Here is a 22460-nt window from a genome sequence, read left to right on the forward strand (position 1 = left end):
TTGTCCTAGGAATTCATATTCCAAAAATCAAGTAAAAATAATATTGTTTTTAAAAACGGACATTCAGACTTGATTATCAGGTTGCTACACTTGTACCTAACAGTTATATGAATCATCATTCAAAGTTTAAAATCAATATGACAATTCTAGCATACCGAAATTAAGGATAATATATATACATAATTAGTTGATGTAGAAAACTTAGCTTTTAACAAACAGACAGACAGATGGACAACCTACTACTTTATATGCCTGACGGACGTACAGACGGATCACTTGTTGTGTCTAGTCCTCATCTGTTTAAAATCGATAGGACAATTCTAGCATGCCTAAACAAACAGACAGACAGATGGACAACCTACTACTTTATTTTGCCTGACGGAAGGACGTACAGACGGATCACTTGTTGAGGCTGGTGCTCACCTGTTTAAAATCAATAGGACAATTCTAGCATGCCTAAACAAACAGACAGACAGATGGACAACCTACTACTTTATTATGCCTGACGGATGGACGTACGGACGGATTACTTGTTGAGGCTGGTGCTCACATGTTTAAAATCGATAGTACAATTCTATCATGCCTAAACAAACATACAGACAGATGAACAACCTACTACTTTATTATGGCTGACGGACGGACGTACGGACGGATCACTTGTTTTGTCCTCACCTGTTAGTTTGCAGAAGAAGTATGAAGATGGTTTGTCAATGTGTCCGTCTTATATCCACTCTCTCTCTCTCTCTCTCTCTCTCTCTCTCTCTCTCTCTCTCTCTCTCTCTCTCTCTCTCACACTCTCTCTCCCTCTCTCTCAAGATGTTTGTCAAGGTGTCCGTCTTATATCCACTCTCTCTCTCTCTCTCTCTCTCTCTCTTTTTTTCTCTCTCTCTCTCTCTCTCTCTCTCTCTCTCTCACTCTCTCTCTCTCTCTCTCTCTCTCTCTCTCTCTCTCTCCTTCTTCCTCCCTCTTTCTTTCTCTCTCTCTCTCTCTCTCGCTCTCTCTCTAACTATTTCGCTTTCTCTCTCAAGATGGTTTGTCAAGGTGTCCGTCTTATATCCACTCTCTTTCTCTCTCTCTCTCTCTCTCTCTCTCTCTCTCTCACTCTCTTTCTATCTCTCTCTTTCTCAAGATGGTTTGTCAAGGTGTCCGTCTTATATCCACAAGCTGACGTCATCATTCCGCTTATCTTTATTTTTCTCTCCATTTCTCTCTCTTTTTCTCCCCTCTTCCTTCATCTTTCTCCCCCCCTTTTTTCCCCTCCCTTTTATTTCCTATGTTGTTTTTACCTTATTAATTTCCCCTCTCACTAAAATACTAAAATTATCGTTCATTCATCTTTCTCTCTCTCTATTTCCTTTCTTATACCCTTCCTCTGTCTCTCTCTCTCATTCTCTCTGTCTCTCTCTCTCTTTCTCTATCTCTCTCTCTCTCTCTCTCTCTCTCTCTCTCTCTCTCTCTCTCTCTCTCTCTCTCTCTCTCTCTCTCTCTCTCTCTCTCTCTCTCTTCTTTCTCTCTCTTTTTCTCTTGCTTTCTCTTTCTTTAAAAAGTGTCCCATATTCATTACTTATTTCTTATTCATTTCTTATCATATATTTTTTTATATCTTCATCTTTCTCCCTGTACCACTCTCTTTATTACTCGTTAATTTTCTCCTTTACTCTCTTTCTTTCTTTCTTTTTTTTCGAAAGAATAGTTATTTCTCGCATCGTATTATAACCGCTTTCCGCGGATATAGAATGTACAATTATACGATTAAAACCAGTTTTTTAGCTTCGAAGTGCCGAAGGCACGGGCTAAAAAACTGGTTTTAAGCTTATGATTGTACATTTTTATATTCGTAGAAAGCTGGATATAATACGATGCTAGACATAGTTTTTTTCGTATGGATGAGAACCGGTTCCTATCCACCGGATTCGAATGAATACGAGAAAGTATTTTATATTCATTACTTCTTTCTTTCTCATAATCATGTATTTTTCTCTATTCTTTCTCTCTTTCTTTCTTTTTTCTCTCTCTCTCTCTCTCTCTCTCTCTCTCTCTCTCTCTCTCTCTCTCTCTCTCTCTCTCTCTCTCTCGGCTTTCCCTTACAACCTGTTTAAAATTCATATTTTGTCTACCGTTAGCTTTACCATATTATTTCCTTGGAGAATACTTCAAGTCCGGGAGGGAGGGGGGGGACAATGGGCTGTTTATTACACTTGTACCCAGCGTTTTATAATAACGTTTCGTATTCTTTGGCTTAACAACTTTTCAATTTTGATTGGTTGGTTCATTATGTTGAGTATCAACCACTAATTGTAATCTACAAACGGGGTAATTAATTTTGTGTATCGTCATTGGGGGATGTTAATAAATTTCTCGGCAATTGTCTTATCCCTTTAGATCTCTGACTCTAAGTAATGTATGATCAGGGTCACATACAAGATAAATTGTTTAGCAATAAAGTCACAAGCATAGCAATTCTACATACAAGAAGTAATCCTATTACGTAAAGGAATACAATTTTTTGTCTGTAGCTTAAGATTTCGATGAATACTGAACTAATTGAGTTCTTTATTTTAAAAAGCTTCTCATAGAGCCAGGAATGGTTTAGGCTTTTTAGTTTCTAGCTTTGGAATGGTTTTAAGCTATTTTTCTGACAAAGTAGTTAAGGATAACAACATTTAGAAATAGATGAGTTAATATGTTTATAGGTTAGGGAAATCTTTACCAAAAATCATCATACATTATATTAATTTTACAAGTTATTATTCTGGAGAATAGTGGACGGACGGACATACAATGATAGTTACTAGGTAGCTTCGCTTAATTTTCAGTAAATGATTTACAATGTTAGTGCGATATTATCAAAAGCTTTGTTAGAGTCAAGCTGTATGTAATACTCTATATACATATTTATTGATTGGGACAAATTACCGGTGTTTAAACTTTTCAACCAATAATTGTAATTTATATAAGGGGTAATCTATCGTAATTATATTAAGGGATAAGACAATAGGCGATAATTTTATGTAAATTCCAAATTATGAAAACAAGTCCTTCTAGAGATTAAAATTATTGGTGAAAAAGTTTGGGTACAACAAGTTTGTACTAACAAATCAAAGAGACGCTGTTTTTATAAATCTTTGGGGACAAGTAGAATTTACAGCCTAATGTCAACTTCCCCCCCCCCCCTTTATTGCCATTAACTTTTTTGTTGTTATTTATTTATAGCTAGAGGATACGCTCCCTAAAGGCCTCTAGGGGCACTCTAGGTTGGGGGGGCGGGGGGGGGGGGGGGGGGATTGAATTCTCTTTGGATTTCAGACACAGATCCTGTTACTTTTATATGATGATGTAATGTACATATTTAGGCTTACAAGAATGGTTTGTAAACAAGGTTAAAATTACTACAATTTATTTATGATCTAAAATAACAACATTCATGAAAGGCGAAGCTAAAAAAATTAGTCAATAATAGTTATTTCTCGCATCGTATTATAAACGGCTTTCCGCGGATTTAGAATGTACAATTATGAGATTAAAACTAGTTTTTTTAGCCCCGAGGTGCCGGATGCACCGGCTAAAAAAACTGGTTTTAATCTTATGATTGTACATTTTTATATTCGTAGAAAGCTGGACATAATATGATGCTAAACATAGTTTTTTCGTGTGGATGAGAACCGGTTCCTATCCACCGGATTCGAATGAATACGAGAAAAAGTTTTAAAAGATTCTATGTTAATCTGTCATAAATTTTTCAATTTTAATCATGCTTAGTATATGAAATTTTAAGTGAAGATTCCTATTACATATTCACGTCTAATCTATACATTTTTTGTCCGTCTGTTTGTCGGTCATGCTTCAAAATATGTAATTTTTTTTGTTTGTCATAAGAACTGAACATCTGCTTTATAACTCACTTAGTCTGTTCGTCAATTCATGTTTTTGTGCTTCGCTAATAATGGATGTGTCATCCTTGTTAAATTCTTTGTTGCCTAAAATAGGCCAGTACTTACTTGAATTAACAATTTAGAATATTAAATTATTATGTGTACATTATGGCATTTATTCAGTATCGTATTAAAGCATCACTTATTTCAATTAATTCTGTATTTATATGTAGAACAGAAATCTTAATGAATAAAACATTGTACTATTCACTTTCAATGATGAGAAACAAAATTATCTAATGTAGATTAAGATCATTGGTTGAACAGTTTAGACACTACTAGTTTAATAAAACTTTAATAAAATTAACCCAAGTTTTTAAGCCAATGAATCAGATAAATTGACACGTACAATTTACAGTCTAATGTCCCCTCCCTCCCAAATAACATTTTCTTCCCTTATGTGATAAACATCTGAAATTATTGTGAAGATTTACTTAAACCATAAACCTTTCAATAAATTGAATGACTCTTGTAGGGTGTCAGAACTTAATAAGCAGAAAAAAAATATTTGTAAGTCAAAAAATGAATATACTTACATTTTTAGGATTTGATTATAGAGATGCCTCGCTTCCAATATTGTACCTTGTTGTCCTAAGAATTATTATTCTACAAATCAGATGAATAGATTAACTATTTCACACACAAAAAAATTTATTATAGTAATCTTCATACAATGTTTGTATTGATAGGACAATTCTAAAATGTCTAAAGTAACCAAAAAAAGCTAACCCTAATTACAAAAAAAGTTTCGTTTTTAAAAATCAGCTAATCTTTTTGTGCTGTACTAGTAATAATAAAATAATTTTATAATTATATTTAATTCCATTCAAATATGAATTCTGAATCAATTCGACAATTCAAATTCAATATTTAAATATCGTAATGGATTTATTATTACTTGGATCTTACACCAGATTTTATGTTCTCTAATAAAGTGAAATTTGAAGCTGGCCAAAATAACAATTCCCCTTTTACCCCATCTCTTCCCCTCCTTGTGGATGTTCGATCTGACCAATAAACGAGTTCTATTTTGGCAAGCTAAATTGACAATTTTTCTCCTGTCATAATATCCACGTATTTTCTACGTCTATTAATATTGTTTTAAATGTACTATACACAGCATTTGCATCAATGCAAAATGTAGTTTTTAATCGCATCGTAACATATTCAGCTTTCCGCGGATATTAACATGAAATATTGTAAGATCAAACCATTTTTGTTGAACCCGGTTCTAATCCAGCGATAAATAATTGGTTTCGAAGCCACACTGTTCCTATGACGATTAGACACAATTTAATACCTATATTTGCGACAACTTTTATTTAATGAAATCTTCCAATTTTTAACATTTACAAAATCGGTGGCCCTCTCGGACGGGATTCGAACCTGGGTTAGCCAGATAAGAAGTCACACATTCTATACATAAGCTATATGCAACTTCAAAGATTGGATGTAAAAATAGATAAGGTAGTAAAAATAGTATGATTCACGAAACCTCGAAGTTTTTCTCACGAAACCTCCCAACTTTTGATTTTCGTGGTTTCGGTCGAAAAGTACATGGACAAAATTTCCCATATAAAAGATTTAAAATTTAGCAATGTTTCGTATAAATTAAGCTCAAACTGACCTAATATTAATTAAAACTATTTAAAACATTATATCTAATGTACATACACATATAATAATCCTAAAAACGATATTCTTTTAACAATTTACATCAAAATTAAGTTTTTGTAAAAAAAACTATACTATTATTATAAATCCAACCCACTTCATATGTTCTTCCTTCCCTATTTCCTCCTTATGTCTCCCCCCACCTCCCAAAATGAAATTCACGAAACCTCCGTGATTTTTTTATAATGTCGTCTTTGTAAAAATTATTAGATTAATTTAAATTAAAACAAAAGATTATTTAAATGTCGGCGGAACGTTTTTTTAGCTCTTATAACAATATTTTTAACAAAAATTTGGTGTAATTTAATATCGGCGTAATAGTTTTAGCTATTATAATAATTTCAATTTCTATCCCCTTAATATTCAGAGATTAATAGTCGGGGATTGGAAAATGGAAGAAAAAGATTAATAGTAGGGTAAAAGACAATGGAAGAAAAATATTAATATTCAAGGAAAGTTCAAGGAAAGAACAATGGAAGAAAAAGAAGGGTTGATTAATCCCCATTATTAATTTTGTTTTGGGTTGTAAAAACATGACCAATTTTTGTTTGATATTAATGCGGCTTTTGTGGCATAGGGGTACGTTGTAAGGCTAAGGTCGTGGCTATCCAAGATCGACTCCAGGTGGTGACATTCATTTAAAAAAATTTTTTTATTTAACATAACAGACTGAAAAATATATTTAACATCTTATTATATCCAGTTTTCTATGAATATAAAAATGCACAATCATTTCAGATTAAAGCCAGTGTTATATAATAATAGTTAATAATACGATGCTTTAAATAACTATTATATTACTCGCCCTACCCTCCAAACATACAAACACACAGACAAATATCCTGTTACTTTATAAATTTTTGATTTTTATATCCGTTTAAACGGTCGCTGATGATTGAAAATTACGCAACCTACGAATTTCTTTCTCTCTCTCTCTCTCTTTCCTCCTATAATATTAAGTATCCCTCAAAGCTTATAGGTCGCCGGTTCAAAACCCCCTAAGTAACTTATCAAGAATTCCAGTTCTATTGCCCGCATGTATAATAAACTATTAAAGCTATCATCCATATAATAAAGTAACAGAATGTTTATTTGTCTGTCTGTTTGTTTGTGACAAAGGATCTCGCTAACCCCTGAACCCATATGGTTCTCCTTTACAGGGTAGCTTATCATAGGTTCTGGGAAGGTTTCTAACTATTTTGGAAGAGGGTAACACCACCCACCCAAGAGAAATCGTTCTGGAAAAAAATTACCCCCCCCCCCCTCCACACAACAATATCTTTCTTTCTCTTTCTCTCTCTATACAGATAAAAATATTTTTTAAATACCCGAAGAGGTTTCGATCTTAGGTGCTTCAGTCTGCTTGGATAAAATATTAACAATAAAATTTATCCACTGAGCTAAAGAGGAAAGCTTTAATGATCAGTTAATTTAAACAATTAGTATAAAGTATTCTTTAAAATATTTAGGGCCATGGAAGTCGGTTCGAGGCTTGGCGATAATTTTTTTTTTAATTACCTTTTTAAATATATTAAGGGACTTCAAAATTAGTTTTATTTTATTAATTACTGATATTGTTTACAATGTCATAAAAAGAAATATTCTTTAGAATATTTAGGGCCAAGGAAGTCGGTTCGAGGCTTGGCAACATTTTTTTTAAAATTGCTTTTTTAAAGATTTTAAGTGACTTTTCAAAATAAGTTTTAGTTTTATTTTATTTATTTAATAAAAAATTAAATTTTTTTTAAAGGAAATAAAATATGTTTATTCTAACAACAATAATTGAACCACTGATCTTCGTACCCCATTCTCTCATATCATACCACTACGCTATGAAAGAATAGCTATAAGATGCAATACCAATAATGTATTATAAAAAAAGGAAACAATAATTTTCACTAATTTATCTAAACCTGGATGGTACATCCAGGCATTTCTAGTATATATATATATCAGCGAAGCATTTCTATAATCAAGACTTGAACTATGTCTAAATAGAGAATTTATGTAATCAAGGAGGGAGGGGACATTAGGATATAAATGTTACTGGTTCCCAAAGCTGCATATAAACGTTCATTTGTTGGTTATAAATACTTTGGGGACTAAAATTAAATTAAAATTGGATTTTAAAATGCTATTCAAATTAAGGGGGAGGGGGGGGGGGGTGATAATTACCCTAGTTCTGATTTTTCGCATTGCTAATAGAGATAATTTTATTTATTATAATTAGGGTTGTTTATAAATTTATCAGCCATTGTCTTATCAGCTAGATTCTGGGTTAATAGTCGATGTTTTATTTGAAAATCAGCGAGATTCTTCGTGACAGACAAAAAAACGCTTACTGCTTTATATAATAGGATGAAATAAGAGTTCAAGTTACAAATCAAGAAATTCTTTGAAAAATAATTCCATTTAAAAATGCTATTTAAAATAAATTTTTAAAGCATAATTTTAATATATTTATAAAATAAAACAATTTACTATATATTATTCAATTTACAAAAAACATCAAAATAACGAGTTTTATTATTAGAACTGTAATAGAATTTTTTCACACCTCATAAAAGAGGGAATATTATCGACAGTGCTTGGTGACTGCGCAAAATTGCGACAGCTGTGGCTGCGGATAAACAAAATTATCCCTTCTTTAGATTAAAATTATTGGTTAAAGAGTTCGGACACTACTAGTTCCAAACCAACTAATCAAAAGTACCCAAAGTATTAGAGCCGGCGATTAAAAATGTGTTTATAAAACTTTGGGTATCAGCGTAATTTACAGTCCAATGCCCCCTTCCCCGCTGCATTTGATCACTGGAAAAGGCAAAATATTGTATTCCGCCGCTTGCAGCTTGGCTGCTGCTAGGGGTTACTTTATGGACTGCGGATGTCAAACCCTGATTTTTAGACAAGAACAATAGTGACCATGTAAATGACTTATTAAACATCAAAGTGGCCCAATCAAAAGCTTCCTTAATAGCAAAATAGTAAAAATTTAGAGGTTTTAGACATGCTTTTCATTTTATTATTTATGGAAAATTGATTGTATTACTATGCTATACATGATTTTCCAGTATGGCTGAGAACCGGTTATAATCCAGCGGATATTAATCGAAGCCGTGCTGGAAATGTAGATTCCTTATTCCCTGAAGTTCATTCTGACCGGCTTAGCATAGTTGCACCCTCTCTCCCACTCTTTTTCTTTTCCCATACTCCTACTTCTTTTCCCCTTATACATATTATTGTTCTTGTCACCCCCAACTAGTTTTGACGTACGTACATTAAGAGATATAAGTTTTCCAGAATTGTAATGTAGGGAGTAGATTTGAAATCTGCATCAAATTTTAAGGATTTTTTTTATAAAATTCGTTTTTTGTATAATTCTTTATCTAAAAGCGGAAATACAAATTAAGTTAATTAATTTTGGCATCCGTGATTGGTGGATTAAAAAAATTTGCGCTCTGATTGGATGTCGTACATCATTCAACCATAGGCGTCCAAGGGGGGGGGGTAATGGGCCATTTGGCACCCCCAAAATTTTGTGAACAATACCCCCCCCAAAAAAAAATTACCCCTACCTTGGGGGTGCCGTAGGCACCCCCAACGATTTTGGGGGGGGTATTTACCCCCCCCCAAACCATTTTGGGGGGGGGTAATTACCCCCCCCAAAATAAATGTTCTTTAAAAAAAATTTTTTGGGGGGGGTATTTACCCCCCCCCCAAATTGAATGTTCTTTAAAAAAAAATTTTACTGTCCAACCAGTTAAAACAGTTCTTAACCATGATAACAAAAAATTTAATAGTTTGATCATGTTTTATTTTCTTGGGCCTTTATAAGGGCTAAAACCATCCCAGGGATCTATGATGTAATTGTAAAGCACTGAAGATTCCATAAAATAGATACCTAACTAAATTAAATATTTCATTAAATAATGAAAAAGAATTTCTATAGGCGATTTCTTTTGGGAGGATGTCAGGGTGTCTCAAAACTAGTTATAAAACTTACCAGGACCTATAAGACGCTTCACTTTAAAGTAAAATCATATTGGTTCATTGGTTAGTGAGTTAATTATTGTATTTTTATGTTCTAAAGAATGAGATACTACTATATATTTGAATAGTAGTGGCGCCCTTAGCATCTAAGAACTCGTGTTTTCTAAAGGGTAAAAAGGGAGGAGAAAAATAGCCTAAAACCACTCAAAGGATTGACCTATAATAGTGTGGAACCATCATGGGATCTATGTGAAGCTTTCCTAAAAAGGAGAACTCAGTATTAAAAGTAATGAAATCTGAAGCTATAGTCAAATAAACCTTACTTACTACTTTATGTTATAGGATAGTACTTATTATTAACTTAATAGATTAGGTAGGTGCTTTTTTTACATAATTAAATTACCCCCCCCAAAAATTTTACCCCCTGGGTAAATTAGTTTGGGGGGGGTAATTACCCCCCCCCCAACAGATTTGGGGGGAGTATTTACCCCCCCCAACAGACTTTAGGGGGGGTAATTACCCCCCCCAATCAAATTTTACCCCCGGGGTAAAAATTTTGGGGGGGGTAAAAAAAAATTTCGGCGCGCTTCGCGCGCCATTTTACCCCCCCCAAACACGAATTACCCCCCCCCCTAAAATTTTTTACCCCCCCCCAAAAAAAAAGCTTGGACGCCCCTGCATTCAACCAATTAGAGCGCAGGTAGTTTAAAATCCACCTATCCTATTGGTCAAAATTAATTAACTTAAAATGTATTTTCGCTTTTAGATAAAGAATTTTACAAAAAACTAATTTTATAAAAAAAAATCCTTAAAATTTGATGCAGATTTCAAATCTACTCCCTACATTAAAATTCCGGAAAACTTATATCTCTTAACGTACATGCCACCCCTTTTTATGCTCTTCTTCTCTATTTACTCTCTTTTTAGTTTCATGGCTACTCTATAATTCATATTGTCCGTCCGTCCGCCAGTACGTCCTTAACCCTTTGGGTGAAATGTGATCTTCTCGGCTGCTATTTAAGACATACATATTAGACTATAAAAGTTGGAAAGATTTTTAATCAATATAATAGATTTGAAATCTGCATAAAATTTTAAGGATTTTTTATAAAATTAGTTTTTTATATAATTCTTTATTTAAAGGCGCAAATACAAATTAAGTTAAATAATTTTGAGATCTGTGATTGGTGGATTGAAAACTATCTGCGCTCTGATTGGAGAAGCTTAAGTGACGTACATCATTCAACCAATTAGAGCGTAGGTAGTTTCCAATCCAGCTATCCTATTGGTCAAAATTTATTAACTTAAATCGTATTTGCGCCTTTAAATAAAGAATTATATAAAAACGAATTTTATAAAAAATCCTTAAAATTTTATGCAGATTTCAAATCTATTATATTGATTAAAAATCTTTAAAACTTTTATAGTCTATTATTCAGTGAAGATTCCTGTATGAATGGACATACAGTATATGGTTTTTTTGGTCCGTCAGTCTCTTGCAGGTTATGCTTCAAATTATTGATTTTTAAAAGCGAAGCTTTTCAAAGATTAGGGTCGGTCCGTCCGTACGTTCGTCACAAACGGATAGCTTTTTTCGTTAATTTAGGCATGTTAAAATTGTCCAATCGGTTTAAAACTTTGCATGGTGATTCCTGTAGTAGTTAGGTACGATTTAGAAAGCGTAGCAACTCTATAATCATTACAAGAATGTCCGTATGTCCATTTCAAACATGTTGATTTTTCTACTTTTTTAACAACAAATTTTTATCAGATAAAATTATCCTATTGATCTGATTTTTTTAAGACTGATTCCTAGGACAACAAAGTACAATAATATTATAAGCGAAGCATCTCTATAATCAAGTCTTAAAAATTAAAGTATGTCCATAAACATTATCCTGTATCTAGCGTTTTTCAACAAATTTTATTTATAATTTTGCTTCGACTATTATACAAATTTATTCTGATTATTCAGTTCTGCCACTATACAAGTGTTAATGTCCGTTTGTCCTACCGTTTCAGTGCTTCGCTTTTATGGATATTGTCATCCTTGTTATTTCTATGGATTATGGAATATTCTATCTATTTACTTTTATCTTTAAAAAATGAACATCTCTACTCTATAACTTACTTTGTCCGTTTATCCATCAATTGCTTCGCTACTTATGGATGTTGTCATCCTTGTTAATTTTCTTTTTCTCCTTTCTTTTACTTTCGCTTTCACTTCTTGCAAATATGTTCACACACACACACACATACAAATATACACACATGCATGATTGCACATACACACATACACACACACAATCACATACACCTATACATGCACATACATACGTCATAAATTCACAAATAAATTGCATGAAATAAGAAGAATAATTTCATTTATATTAAATCTTAAGATTACATTTGCTTTTTGGCATCTACTGCATTACCTTTGAAAAAAAAACAGCTTAAAACCATAATTAGAATTATATGAAGCTTACCTAATGAAGAACTTAGTCGTGTCAGTGGTTGGGTCGGGTCGAGATATTAACGAACAAACTTAAAACTTTATAAGCTTTTAGAAGTCCTGAGGGTAAAGTGGAAGGTCTCAAAATAGCCCAAAACTGTCCCAAGAGCTTTTCTGGAGAGTTGTGCAGCCCATTCATACCAGCAGTCCTCGAGATCTTTAGCTTCATACAAAAAATTCTTACTGCTTTATAATATATCTTTTTTCCCTGACACACACACAAACCTACACACACACCCACAAACACACACATGCACAAACACACACAAACCAACACACCCACTCACACCCACAAACACACACATGCACACACACACCCACAAACACACACACAAACACACAACAATTTCAAACACACCCCCACACAAAATATTTGAAAATTCCTTAATAATATAACATAACACTTTCAACCTAAGTTAACTCGATTTTGTGCTATGATAACAAGTTTATCGAATGACTATAGAATGCTATATATTTAGATGTTTTGTCAAATCTGCATGATTTTCTGAAGAAAAAAAAAAGCACATAAAGAATAATTTTTAAAGTTCAAATCTAATATTTTTATAAGATTGAAATTGAAAGGCCTGCCTTCCCCGTTTTCTCCCCTTCCTCATAGAAAACTTGCGAAACTCAGTGCACGCCACTGGCCTAAAACCTGCCACCAACCTCAAGTTTTTGATCAGTTTTTAATATAAAAAAATTGTTGCAGTTTCAAATAAACACTTAGGTAGATATTTTGCTATTTGACCAAGGTCTCTCGGTCAGCCTAGTTGTGAAGCTAGTAACGCTTAAATAAGCATATTTTACAGTAAAAATAGCTTTTTAATGTGATTTAAGTGATTTATTTTTGCAATAACAGCTGATATTTATTAAGACAATTACAATACTTTACATAAGTAGCGAAGCAAGTACAAACTGTCAATATTTAAAATAAATAGATATAATAGTCAAAAATAGTTTTTATTAAGATTGTTAAACATTCAGTAAATATAATGTTAAAAGATAATATAAAATTTATGTTAGGAAAAAGCCTATATAAATAACAAACACTAACTCCACTCCGGATGGCTCCTGTAAATCCTTTTTTGTTATTTAGGGGGTGGGGGATTAATAACGCCTATTAACTGCATTTTGTTTATGGATAACAATAGTAGATATAGAATACACGTTGATATTTGACAGGGGAAAAATTGTCGTCAATTTAGGTTGCTAACATGAACATCATTTGTTGGTCAGTTCGTAATCCAGTTATAGAGAAGGGGTGGATGGGGGGTAACGTTATCTTAGCCATCTACGAGTTAAACTTTATTACAGAACATGATAATCTGGTGTTGTAATAATTTCTAATAAACGTCATATTAAGGCCGAAAACCGGTCTGCATAATTGCAAACAATTTCAGGTAAAATGTCAGAAAACACGAATATCCTTGACAAGCTGGACAGCTTCAAGGACTATGCCAGGAAGTATCAGGAGAAAAAGGAGAATGCCGTGGCCGGCGAACAGGTTCCCGGGGTTAGGCATCCAAATAAATTATGGTCAAATTACAGGAGACTGTGATTTATTTTTTCAGTCACAACAAGGAAGACAATAACAATAAGTAGCAAAGTAAAAGATGCGCATTGGTACAGGGAATCTACACCAGCAATTTTAGTTGTCTATTTTAAATAGCAGCGGAGAAAATCATATTTCACCCTTTCAAATGCAGTTAATATTATTAAATATTCTGTCGATTTGCGATATATTATCAGTCAAGAACAGTATATCAATAATTTTACGTCGACTGTATAGCTTATATAAATAGTGGTCATGTCTGACATAAAATCGACAGTATATTGACAATAATTATAGGAACAAAATTACCCCTTTTATAGATTGAAATTGTTTGTTGAAAAGTTTGGACTCAACTAACTTGAAACCAACAAGAAAACAACAAAAAATTTTGAGCCAAAGAGTAAGATGACGTGGTAATAAAACTTTGGGTACCAGTGTAACTTACAAGGGAGGAAGGGGATATTAGGATTTGTACTTTACAAGTCCCAAATTTTTTTAATAACGTTTTCTTATTCGTTGACTTAACTACTTTTGGGACTTTTATTGTATTTTAATTAGTTGGTTTATTAAGTTGGGTGTCTAAACGTTTTAACCACTTATTGCATTCTTCAAAAGAGGTAACATTGTGCATCATCATTAAAGATGTACATCAATCTTTCAGACATTGTAATATCTCTTTAGATCCCAGGTAACAATTACCTCTCCCTCCCTGATTACTTATTAACTTTAAATCTCGATGCCTAACCCTTAAATTAACACCCGCAGGTGGCTGAAGAACCCAAAACAGAAGAAATAAAGAAAAAACTAGGAAAATATATTTTTAGATTTTTAGGGGCGCAGCTACTCTTCATTTTAGGCGTTTCTGTCCGTCTACAGTGAGGACAGTTAGCTCTTTTTTTAGCCAAAAAGTATATGGAAATGGAAAAAATTGCGGATTTTCTTAAAAATATCCCCCCCCAAAAAAAGTTTAAGTATGCTTTCATGAGTAATTTTTAAAATCCGCCACTACCTTCATGATTTTAAATTTGACTTGAATAAATCATCCTACTGAACAATTTTCAATCTTTTTAACTAACGTTTTCTTATTCGTTTGCTTATCAAGTTTGGGTCTTTATTGAATTTTAATTGGTTGATTCAATAAGTTTAGTGTCAAAACGCTTCAACCACTAATTATAACTTATATAAAAAGGAAAATTTTGTGTATCATCATCGGAGATGAACATCAACTTATCGGGCATTGTCTATTCCTCAAAATATCAGAATAAATAATTATTTTAAAATATTTCAACTATAAGAATATTCTTATAGGGATAGGACAATGGCCAATAAATTGATGTACATCCCCAATGATATCACTTCTGTATATTACAATTAAAGGTTGATACATTTGGACACTCAACTTAATAAACCAATTAATCAAAATTTACTATAGTCCCCAAAGTTGTTGAGTCAACAAATAGGAAATAGTTATTTCTCGTATTGTATTATAAACAGCTTTCCGCGGATATAGAATGTACAATTATAAGATTAAAACTAGTTTTTTAGCCCCGTGGTGCCGAAGGCACGGGCTAAAAAAAACTGGTTTTTAATCTTATGATTGTACACTTTTATATTCGTAGAAAGCTGGATATAATACGATGCTAGACATAGTTTTTTCATATCGATGAGAACCGGTTCCTATCCACCGGATTTAAAGGAATACGAGAATAGTTATTTCTCGTATCGTATTATAAACGGCTTTCCGCGGATATAGAATGTACAATTATAAGATTAAAACTAGTTTTTTTTAGCCCCGAGGTGACCGGCTAAAAAAACTTGTTTTAATCTTATGATTGTACATTTCTATATTCGTAGAAAACTGGATATAATACGATGCTAGACATAGTTTTTTCGTATTCATGAGAACCGGTTCCTGTCCACTGGATTCGAATGAATACGAGAAATATTATTATAAAACTTTGGGAACTAGTGTAATAAACAACTCAATGTCCCCCCTCTCTCTCTGGGTTGTCATACTTGTTATCAAAAATCTGAAAGATAGTTCATTTTTAATCCTCTTCAAATAACATATTTCTGAAGTTTCAAGGAAAAATTTTAAAATGTCAAACATAAGAAATTTAAAATTAAATCAATATACATATAATATTTTCAGGGATCTTAAGGGATAAGACAATGAGTGATACATTTATGTACATCCCCAATGGTGATAAACTAAATTATTCCTGCTATATATCACAACTAGCGGCTTTGCCCCTAGCCTCTAGCCTCAAACCAATTTTTCGTATTTTAGATTTAAAAGAAAATTTTTTTTTAAAATTGGGGGGGGGGATTTTTTTTTTTGGGAAGGGGGTATTTTTCATTTTTTGGGGGGGTTGGGGGTGTCCCACCCCCCAAGAAAATAGTTATAAATCTTCCCGGGACCTATGAGAAGCTACCCTGTAAAGGAGAACCCGATCGGTTCAGCGGTTAGCGAGATCCTTCGCTACAAATAAACAAACAGACAGACATCGTTCTACTTTGTATTATAAATTATTGGCTAAAAAGTTTGAACACTATTAGTTTAAAACCAACCATCCAAATTGAGAGATAATTATAGGAAAGCATGTATAAAACACTTTGGATACCAATGTAATTAACAGTCCAATGTCCCCTCCCTCCTTGCCAAAATCCGCATGTGTTTACAAATTATAGGATAGGTTATAAACAATCGATATATTTTATTATTAATTTGGATATTGCACTAGATTTTCCTATACTCTGATAAAGTAATACTCGCAGCTGGCTGGAAAAAAAACGACACTTCTCTTTCTACCCTTTTTACCCCAACCCCTTCTTCTAGATGGACAAACTAACCAATAAATGAGCTCCGTAATAGCTAGTTGAATTGACGAAAAATTTTCTTCTATACATCGAAATATATCATGGGTTGGATTGGGCCGGATACTTTTTTGACCGGATACCGGATATACGGCCGATTTTTAATTCCGGATATCCAGTATCCGGTTAGATATTGAAAATGGCCCGATATTCGGGAAATTAGTGGATATCCGGCTGGATAACCGGATATCCGGCATTAGAAATCCGGATAGTTTCAATATCTGGCATTTGAAATATGGATAGTTTCAATATTCGGCATTAGAAATCCGGATAGTTTCAATATCCGGTATCCGGCTGGATATGGAAAATGGCCGGATATCCGGCCCAACCCTAATATAAATTGTTATAATTTAATTAATAATTACTTTGTATGTTATTTGTATAGTAAGTTATTCTACGAAATAATAACGACAAAAAGTTATATTAATAATACAATTAGTAATTATTTTACCGTTCCAGTTCTTAAAATAATTATGTACATTGATTACCTATTAATATAATAATTAGACGTAAGTATATATACGCTATAATGAAAACTTAATACGTTGCTTTAACAAGGATGACAACAAACATAAAAGCGAAGCTCAAATATCAGATAGAAGCGCATATTATCAAATAAAAACTATAATAATGGATTAAGGATATACGTGGATATATTGTCAGGTGAAAATTTTTCGTCAATTTATCATGCTAATATAGACCTTATTTATTGATAACTAGAAGGGAAAGGGATGGGGTAAAGGAGGTTGATGGAGAGTAACGTTATTTTAGCCGACTGCCAGCATCACTTTGTTACAGTTCATGAAAATCTGGTGTAATATCCATGTAATCCTTATACTAAAGTAACAGGATGTTTGTCTGTGTGTCTGTACCGAAGGATCTCGCTAACCGCTGAACCGATCGGGTTCTCCTTAACAGGGTAGCTTCTCACAGGTCCCGGGAAGGTTTATTACTACTTTTTTTGGGGGGGGTGGGTCACCCCCAACCCCCCCCAAAAAATGTAAAATCCCCCCCAAAAAAAACTAAAATTAAAAAATGAGGAGGGGGCATCCCTAGATATACCACACTTTTCTGGGATCTTGTTGAGTCAAGTATCAACTGTTGGGAATATCAAAGGATGACTCCATGCAAAATTTGAGCCGGATCCGGCCAAAACCGGCCGTGAATTTTATGAAAAACCGGTTTTTTCCGGTTTTTTTAGGGGTATCTGTAAATCGATTCAGCTGGAGCAAAACCGGTTGGAGGTACAAAAAATTTTACTTCACATGAAATTTATCCAATGCAATTGCCTACAAAAATGTACTTCATCATCAACTTGATTGGACAACTCTTTCCCCTCCTAAATGTCCATTAAAACCTCGGAAACGGCAAAAATCACCAAAAATCACGCCTTCGGCGGCGAATAACGGCTAAACGGTCAGCCGGAGGCGAATGAAGCATAAATAAAGAAATGTCCGCCTCAAAAAGTTGTTCAATACCAAAGAGATGCTTGAAGTCTCTAAAACGACTCCTTCCCCTCCTTTAAGGGGATAAACTGAAAAAACGTGATTTTCAAAAGTATGCCCACTTCGTGGGTGTGGGGGGCACTGAACCCGTCACCCCAGGGTCACCAAATATAAAGTCTAGGCGGCCCACAATGCTGAATTTTCACCAAGTGAAAGTCTTGTGTCATTATATCTTATGAGAAAAAAGTTATTAATTAATTAAAATTTCAAATTGTGATTTTTTGATGGATTTCTTTGATGAAATGACAGGCTGGTCAATTTTTAGGCCATTTTTTGCGGTTTTTGGGCTGTCACGTCCAAACGGTTTGATATAATCTCACGGGACCTTTTGCCCAACCTAAGTCTGGTTATTTGTGAGGTCTAGGAAAAAAAATCAGACTTATGCAAAAGATTATAATTATAATCTTTACACAGAAAATTGGCACGAGGTGAGGGTTTGAGGGGGCAAAATGAGCCAACCAGCGATTTTTGACGGCGCACAGCGATGGTGTGCTTCATCCAATCCGGGATTTTTTTTTCTTAGACCTCACAAATAACCAGACTTAGGTCGGGCAAAAATTCCCGTGAGATTATCTCAAACCGTTTGGGCGTGACGGCCCAAAAACCACAAAAAATGGCCTAAAAATTAACCAGCCTGTCATTTCATCAAAGAAATCCATCAAAAAATCACAATTTGAAATTTTAATTAATTAATAACTTTTTTCTCATAAGATATAATGACACAAGACTTTCACTTGGTGAAAATTCAGCATTGTGGGCCGCCTAGACTTTATATTTGGTGACCCTGGGGTGACGGGTTCAGTGCCCCCCACACCCACGAAGTGGGCATACTTTTGAAAATCACGTTTTTTCAGTTTATCCCCTTAAAGGAGGGGAAGGAGTCGTTTTAGAGACTTCAAGCATCTCTTTGATATTGAACAACTTTTTGAGGTGGACATTTCTTTATTTATGTTTCATTCGCCTCCGGCTGACCGTTTAGCCGTTATTCGCCGCCGAAGGCGTGATTTTTGGCGATTTTTGCCGTTTCCGAGGTTTTAATGGACATTTAGGAGGGGAAAGAGTTGTCCAATCAAGTTGATGATGAAGTACATTTTTGTAGGCAATTGCATTGGATAAATTTCATGTGAAGTAAGATTTTTTGTACCTCCAACCGGTTTTGCTCCAGCTGAATCGATTTACAGATACCCCTTAAAAACCGGAAAAAACCGGTTTTTCATAAAATTCACGGCCGGTTTTGGCCGGATCCGGCTCAAATTTTGCATGGAGTCATCCTTTGATATTCCCAACAGTTGATACTTGACTCAACAAGATCCCAGAAAAGTGTGGTATATCTAGGCATCCCCCCCAAAACAAATTTTTTTTCGCCCCCCCCAAATTTTTTTTTTACTTTTTCTTTTAAAATTCAAAATAAGAAATTGGGTTATAACATTTGACTCTCTCCTCCTAGGTGCCCCTAGAGGCCTCTAGGGGGCGTAGCCGCTAGTAGTATATAAATTACTAAGAAGGCATTGAATATTCAACTATATATTATACATACATAGAAGTCTAAATTGTAAATCAGTCCTAAAATTACTTGAACACAGGATGTAAAACACTTTCTAAATTGTACCTAACTTTCACAGAAATCATCATGTCGAACTATAGAAAAGCTTCGCTTTTTACAATACCATAAAGCCATGTATTAAATTGGTTATATTATTTTCTGATAATAGGTATATATATTAATTGCAAAGGAAAATTTATGTTATAGGTCTCATAGAAAACAAGGATGACAACTACTATAGATACCGAGCGAACAAAGCATAAATTTAAGAAAAACGTTTCGAAATAAACCGTCGACATTTTGCCATCATAGTCATATAATAGTGCGTGTTGACTTCATTGCTTTAATAACAAGGATGACAACATCCATAAAAGCGAAGCTCTGAAACGATATGACAGACGAACATTAACTTTTGTTGAGTGTCAGAACTGAATATACAAAATAAGAAAATCTAAGGTTTGACAAAATTATACGTAAATTTGTTGCAAAACTTCTTAAATACAGAATTCTGTTTAAGGACATACTGACATTTTAATACTTGATTATAGAGATGCTTCGCACATGATATTGTACCTTATTGTAATAGGAATCAGTAATAAAAAAATCAGAATAATCGGATGATTTTATCACATAAAAAATTTGGTTTTAAAAAAGTAAAAAAAATCAACATGTTTAAAATGAACGTACGGACATTCTGGTAACGATTATAGAGTTGCTACGCTTTCTAAATCGTACCTAACTAATACAGGAATCACCATGCAAAATTTGAAATCGATAGGACAATTCTAACATGCCTAAATTAACGAATAAAAGCTAACTATCTCGGACGGACGGACCGACCCTAATTACAGAAAAGCTTCGCTTTTAAAAAGTCATCATTATTTTCTAGATATTAGAGGTAATAAATTTGTAAATTTAAGGACGTACGGTTATACGGACAGACCGACAGGGGACAATTAAAGTAAAGCTTTGCAAAATAAATACCAATGTTTTTCTTATAATAATAGGACATTCACATATTAATTGCATATAAAAACTAAAGTATTACTAGGAAATAATTGTACCAATATGACTAGGTATCTTTAGGGATAAGACAATGGACTATAAACTGTTATAAATACCTTATTTAAATTAAACTATTTGTTGAAAAGTTTGGACACTGCAAATTTGGAACCAATTAAACAAAATTTAATAACAAAAGATTTTAATAAAGGAATAAGATAATAAAACTTCATATTTGATAAGTATGTATTTGTGTATGTCTGTAGCGAAAGATCTTGCAAACCGCTGAACCGAAAGGGTTCTCCATTACAGTGAAGCTTTGTATAGATCCAAGGAAGGTTTATAACTATTTTGGGGGAGAGTACCTCCCTCCTTCTTAGAAAAAACTGGTCCTTGAAAAAAAATACACCTACCACTTGATATGTTTTCATTTTTTCATTTTTTAGAAAGTGCATCTTAGCCATTTGACGTCATAAAATGAGTGGTTATCCATCTCTTTTTAGGGGTTTTCTTTCCAACTTGTCCTCTCATCTCCCTCGTTTTTATGACGGCACATGGCTGATTTTTGAGACACTTTGTCCGGTTAAACTTTTACAAATTTGACAATGTATGCTATACAAAATCTAAACACATTGAAATGCAGACCAGATGAAAGCCAAGACCATAGAGGAACAGATCAGAGAGACCCTGGAGAAAATACAGAAAGAGGAGAAGGAACAGGCCGCCAGAATCAAAGAGGAAAACAGGATAAGAGAGGAAAAGAGAAAGAAAGAGGAGGAGATGAAAGCAAAGGTTTGTCTTTTTTTTCTGTAAGGGAGGGGACATATGGATATTTATTACACTAGACCCCAAAATTATAAAATAAATTTCTTATTCGTTAACTTTGGGGATTTTTCTTGAATTTTGATTGGTTGGTTTATTAAGTTGAGTGTCCAAAAGTCTCAACCACTAATTGTAATCTACAGAAGGGGCAATTTTGTGCATCATCATTCGGGATCCCCTATATTTTAAAGTAAATTTTTAAATATAAATTCGAAGAGAGAGAATAAAAAGCAAAAATAGTTTAAATTAGTGGTTAAATTATTATTTTTCTACCTAAGTAAGATTTAACATGATAAAAGCTTATTTTAGCTAACAAATAGCAGAACAAGGTTATTGAATGAGCGGCAGTATAATTTATAGCAAATGTTTAAATGCCCTTAAAAAAATCTTTGAAAATTTACAATCTTGTTTGATTATTTTTAAAATTTTAGATTCAAGAGGAGTTGAGAAAAATCCATGAACTGGAGAAACGTCAGGCAGAACAGATACGAATAGAACATGAGAAAAGAGAGGCAAAAAGAAAGAAAGAAGAAGAAGAGGTATAGATAAATAGATAGAAGATAGATAGATAGAGAGAGAGGGAGAGAGAGAGAGAGAGAGAGAGATAGAGAGAGAGAGAGAGAGAGATAGAGAGAGAGAAGAGAGAGAGAGAGAGAGAGAGAGAGAGAGAGAAAGAGAGAAAGAGAGAAAGAGAGAAAGAGAAGAAAGAGAGAGAAAGAGAGAAAGAGAGAAAGAGAGAAAGAGAGAGAGAGAGAGAGAGAGAGAGAGAGAGAGAGAGAGGGAGACAGAGAGAGATTGAGAGAGAGAGAGAATAAGAGGAGGTATGAATAGAGAGAGAAAAGAGAGGCTAAAAGAAAGAAAGAAGAAGAAGACGTATAGATAAATATAAAGAGAGAAAGGTAGAGAGAGAGAGAGAAAGAAAGAGAGAGAGAGAGAGAGAGAGAGAGACGTCAGGCAGAACAGATACGAATAGAACATGAGAAAAGGGAGGCTAAAAGAAAGAAAGAAGAAGAAGAGGTATAGATAGATAGATAGATAGATAGATAGATAG

At 33.7% G+C, this 22460-nt stretch overlaps 2 protein-coding genes across 2 annotated transcripts in view; one reads left to right on the plus strand and one right to left on the minus strand.

Moving 5' to 3' along the window:
- Positions 1-745, minus strand: part of LOC145317900 (uncharacterized) — a 34616-nt gene extending 33871 nt beyond the window's left edge. The window contains exon 1 of the mRNA XM_080159184.1: positions 673-745. The gene's annotated coding sequence lies outside the window, so the exon portion shown is untranslated. The remainder of the gene's footprint in view (positions 1-672) is intronic.
- Positions 746-13507: 12762 nt separating this feature from the next.
- Positions 13508-22460, plus strand: part of LOC145315567 (uncharacterized) — an 11776-nt gene continuing 2823 nt past the window's right edge. Inside the window, exons 1-4 of the mRNA XM_080155548.1 lie at positions 13508-13612; positions 14426-14466; positions 21229-21379; positions 21841-21948. Coding sequence (XP_080011674.1) covers positions 13514-13612; positions 14426-14466; positions 21229-21379; positions 21841-21948 — 399 coding nt within the window. The 5' untranslated portion in view covers positions 13508-13513. The remainder of the gene's footprint in view (positions 13613-14425; positions 14467-21228; positions 21380-21840; positions 21949-22460) is intronic.

Source organism: Acartia tonsa, chromosome 4, assembly GCF_053477335.1.
Source record: "Acartia tonsa isolate MP-2025a chromosome 4, ASM5347733v1, whole genome shotgun sequence".
NCBI lineage: Eukaryota > Metazoa > Arthropoda > Copepoda > Calanoida > Acartiidae > Acartia > Acartia tonsa.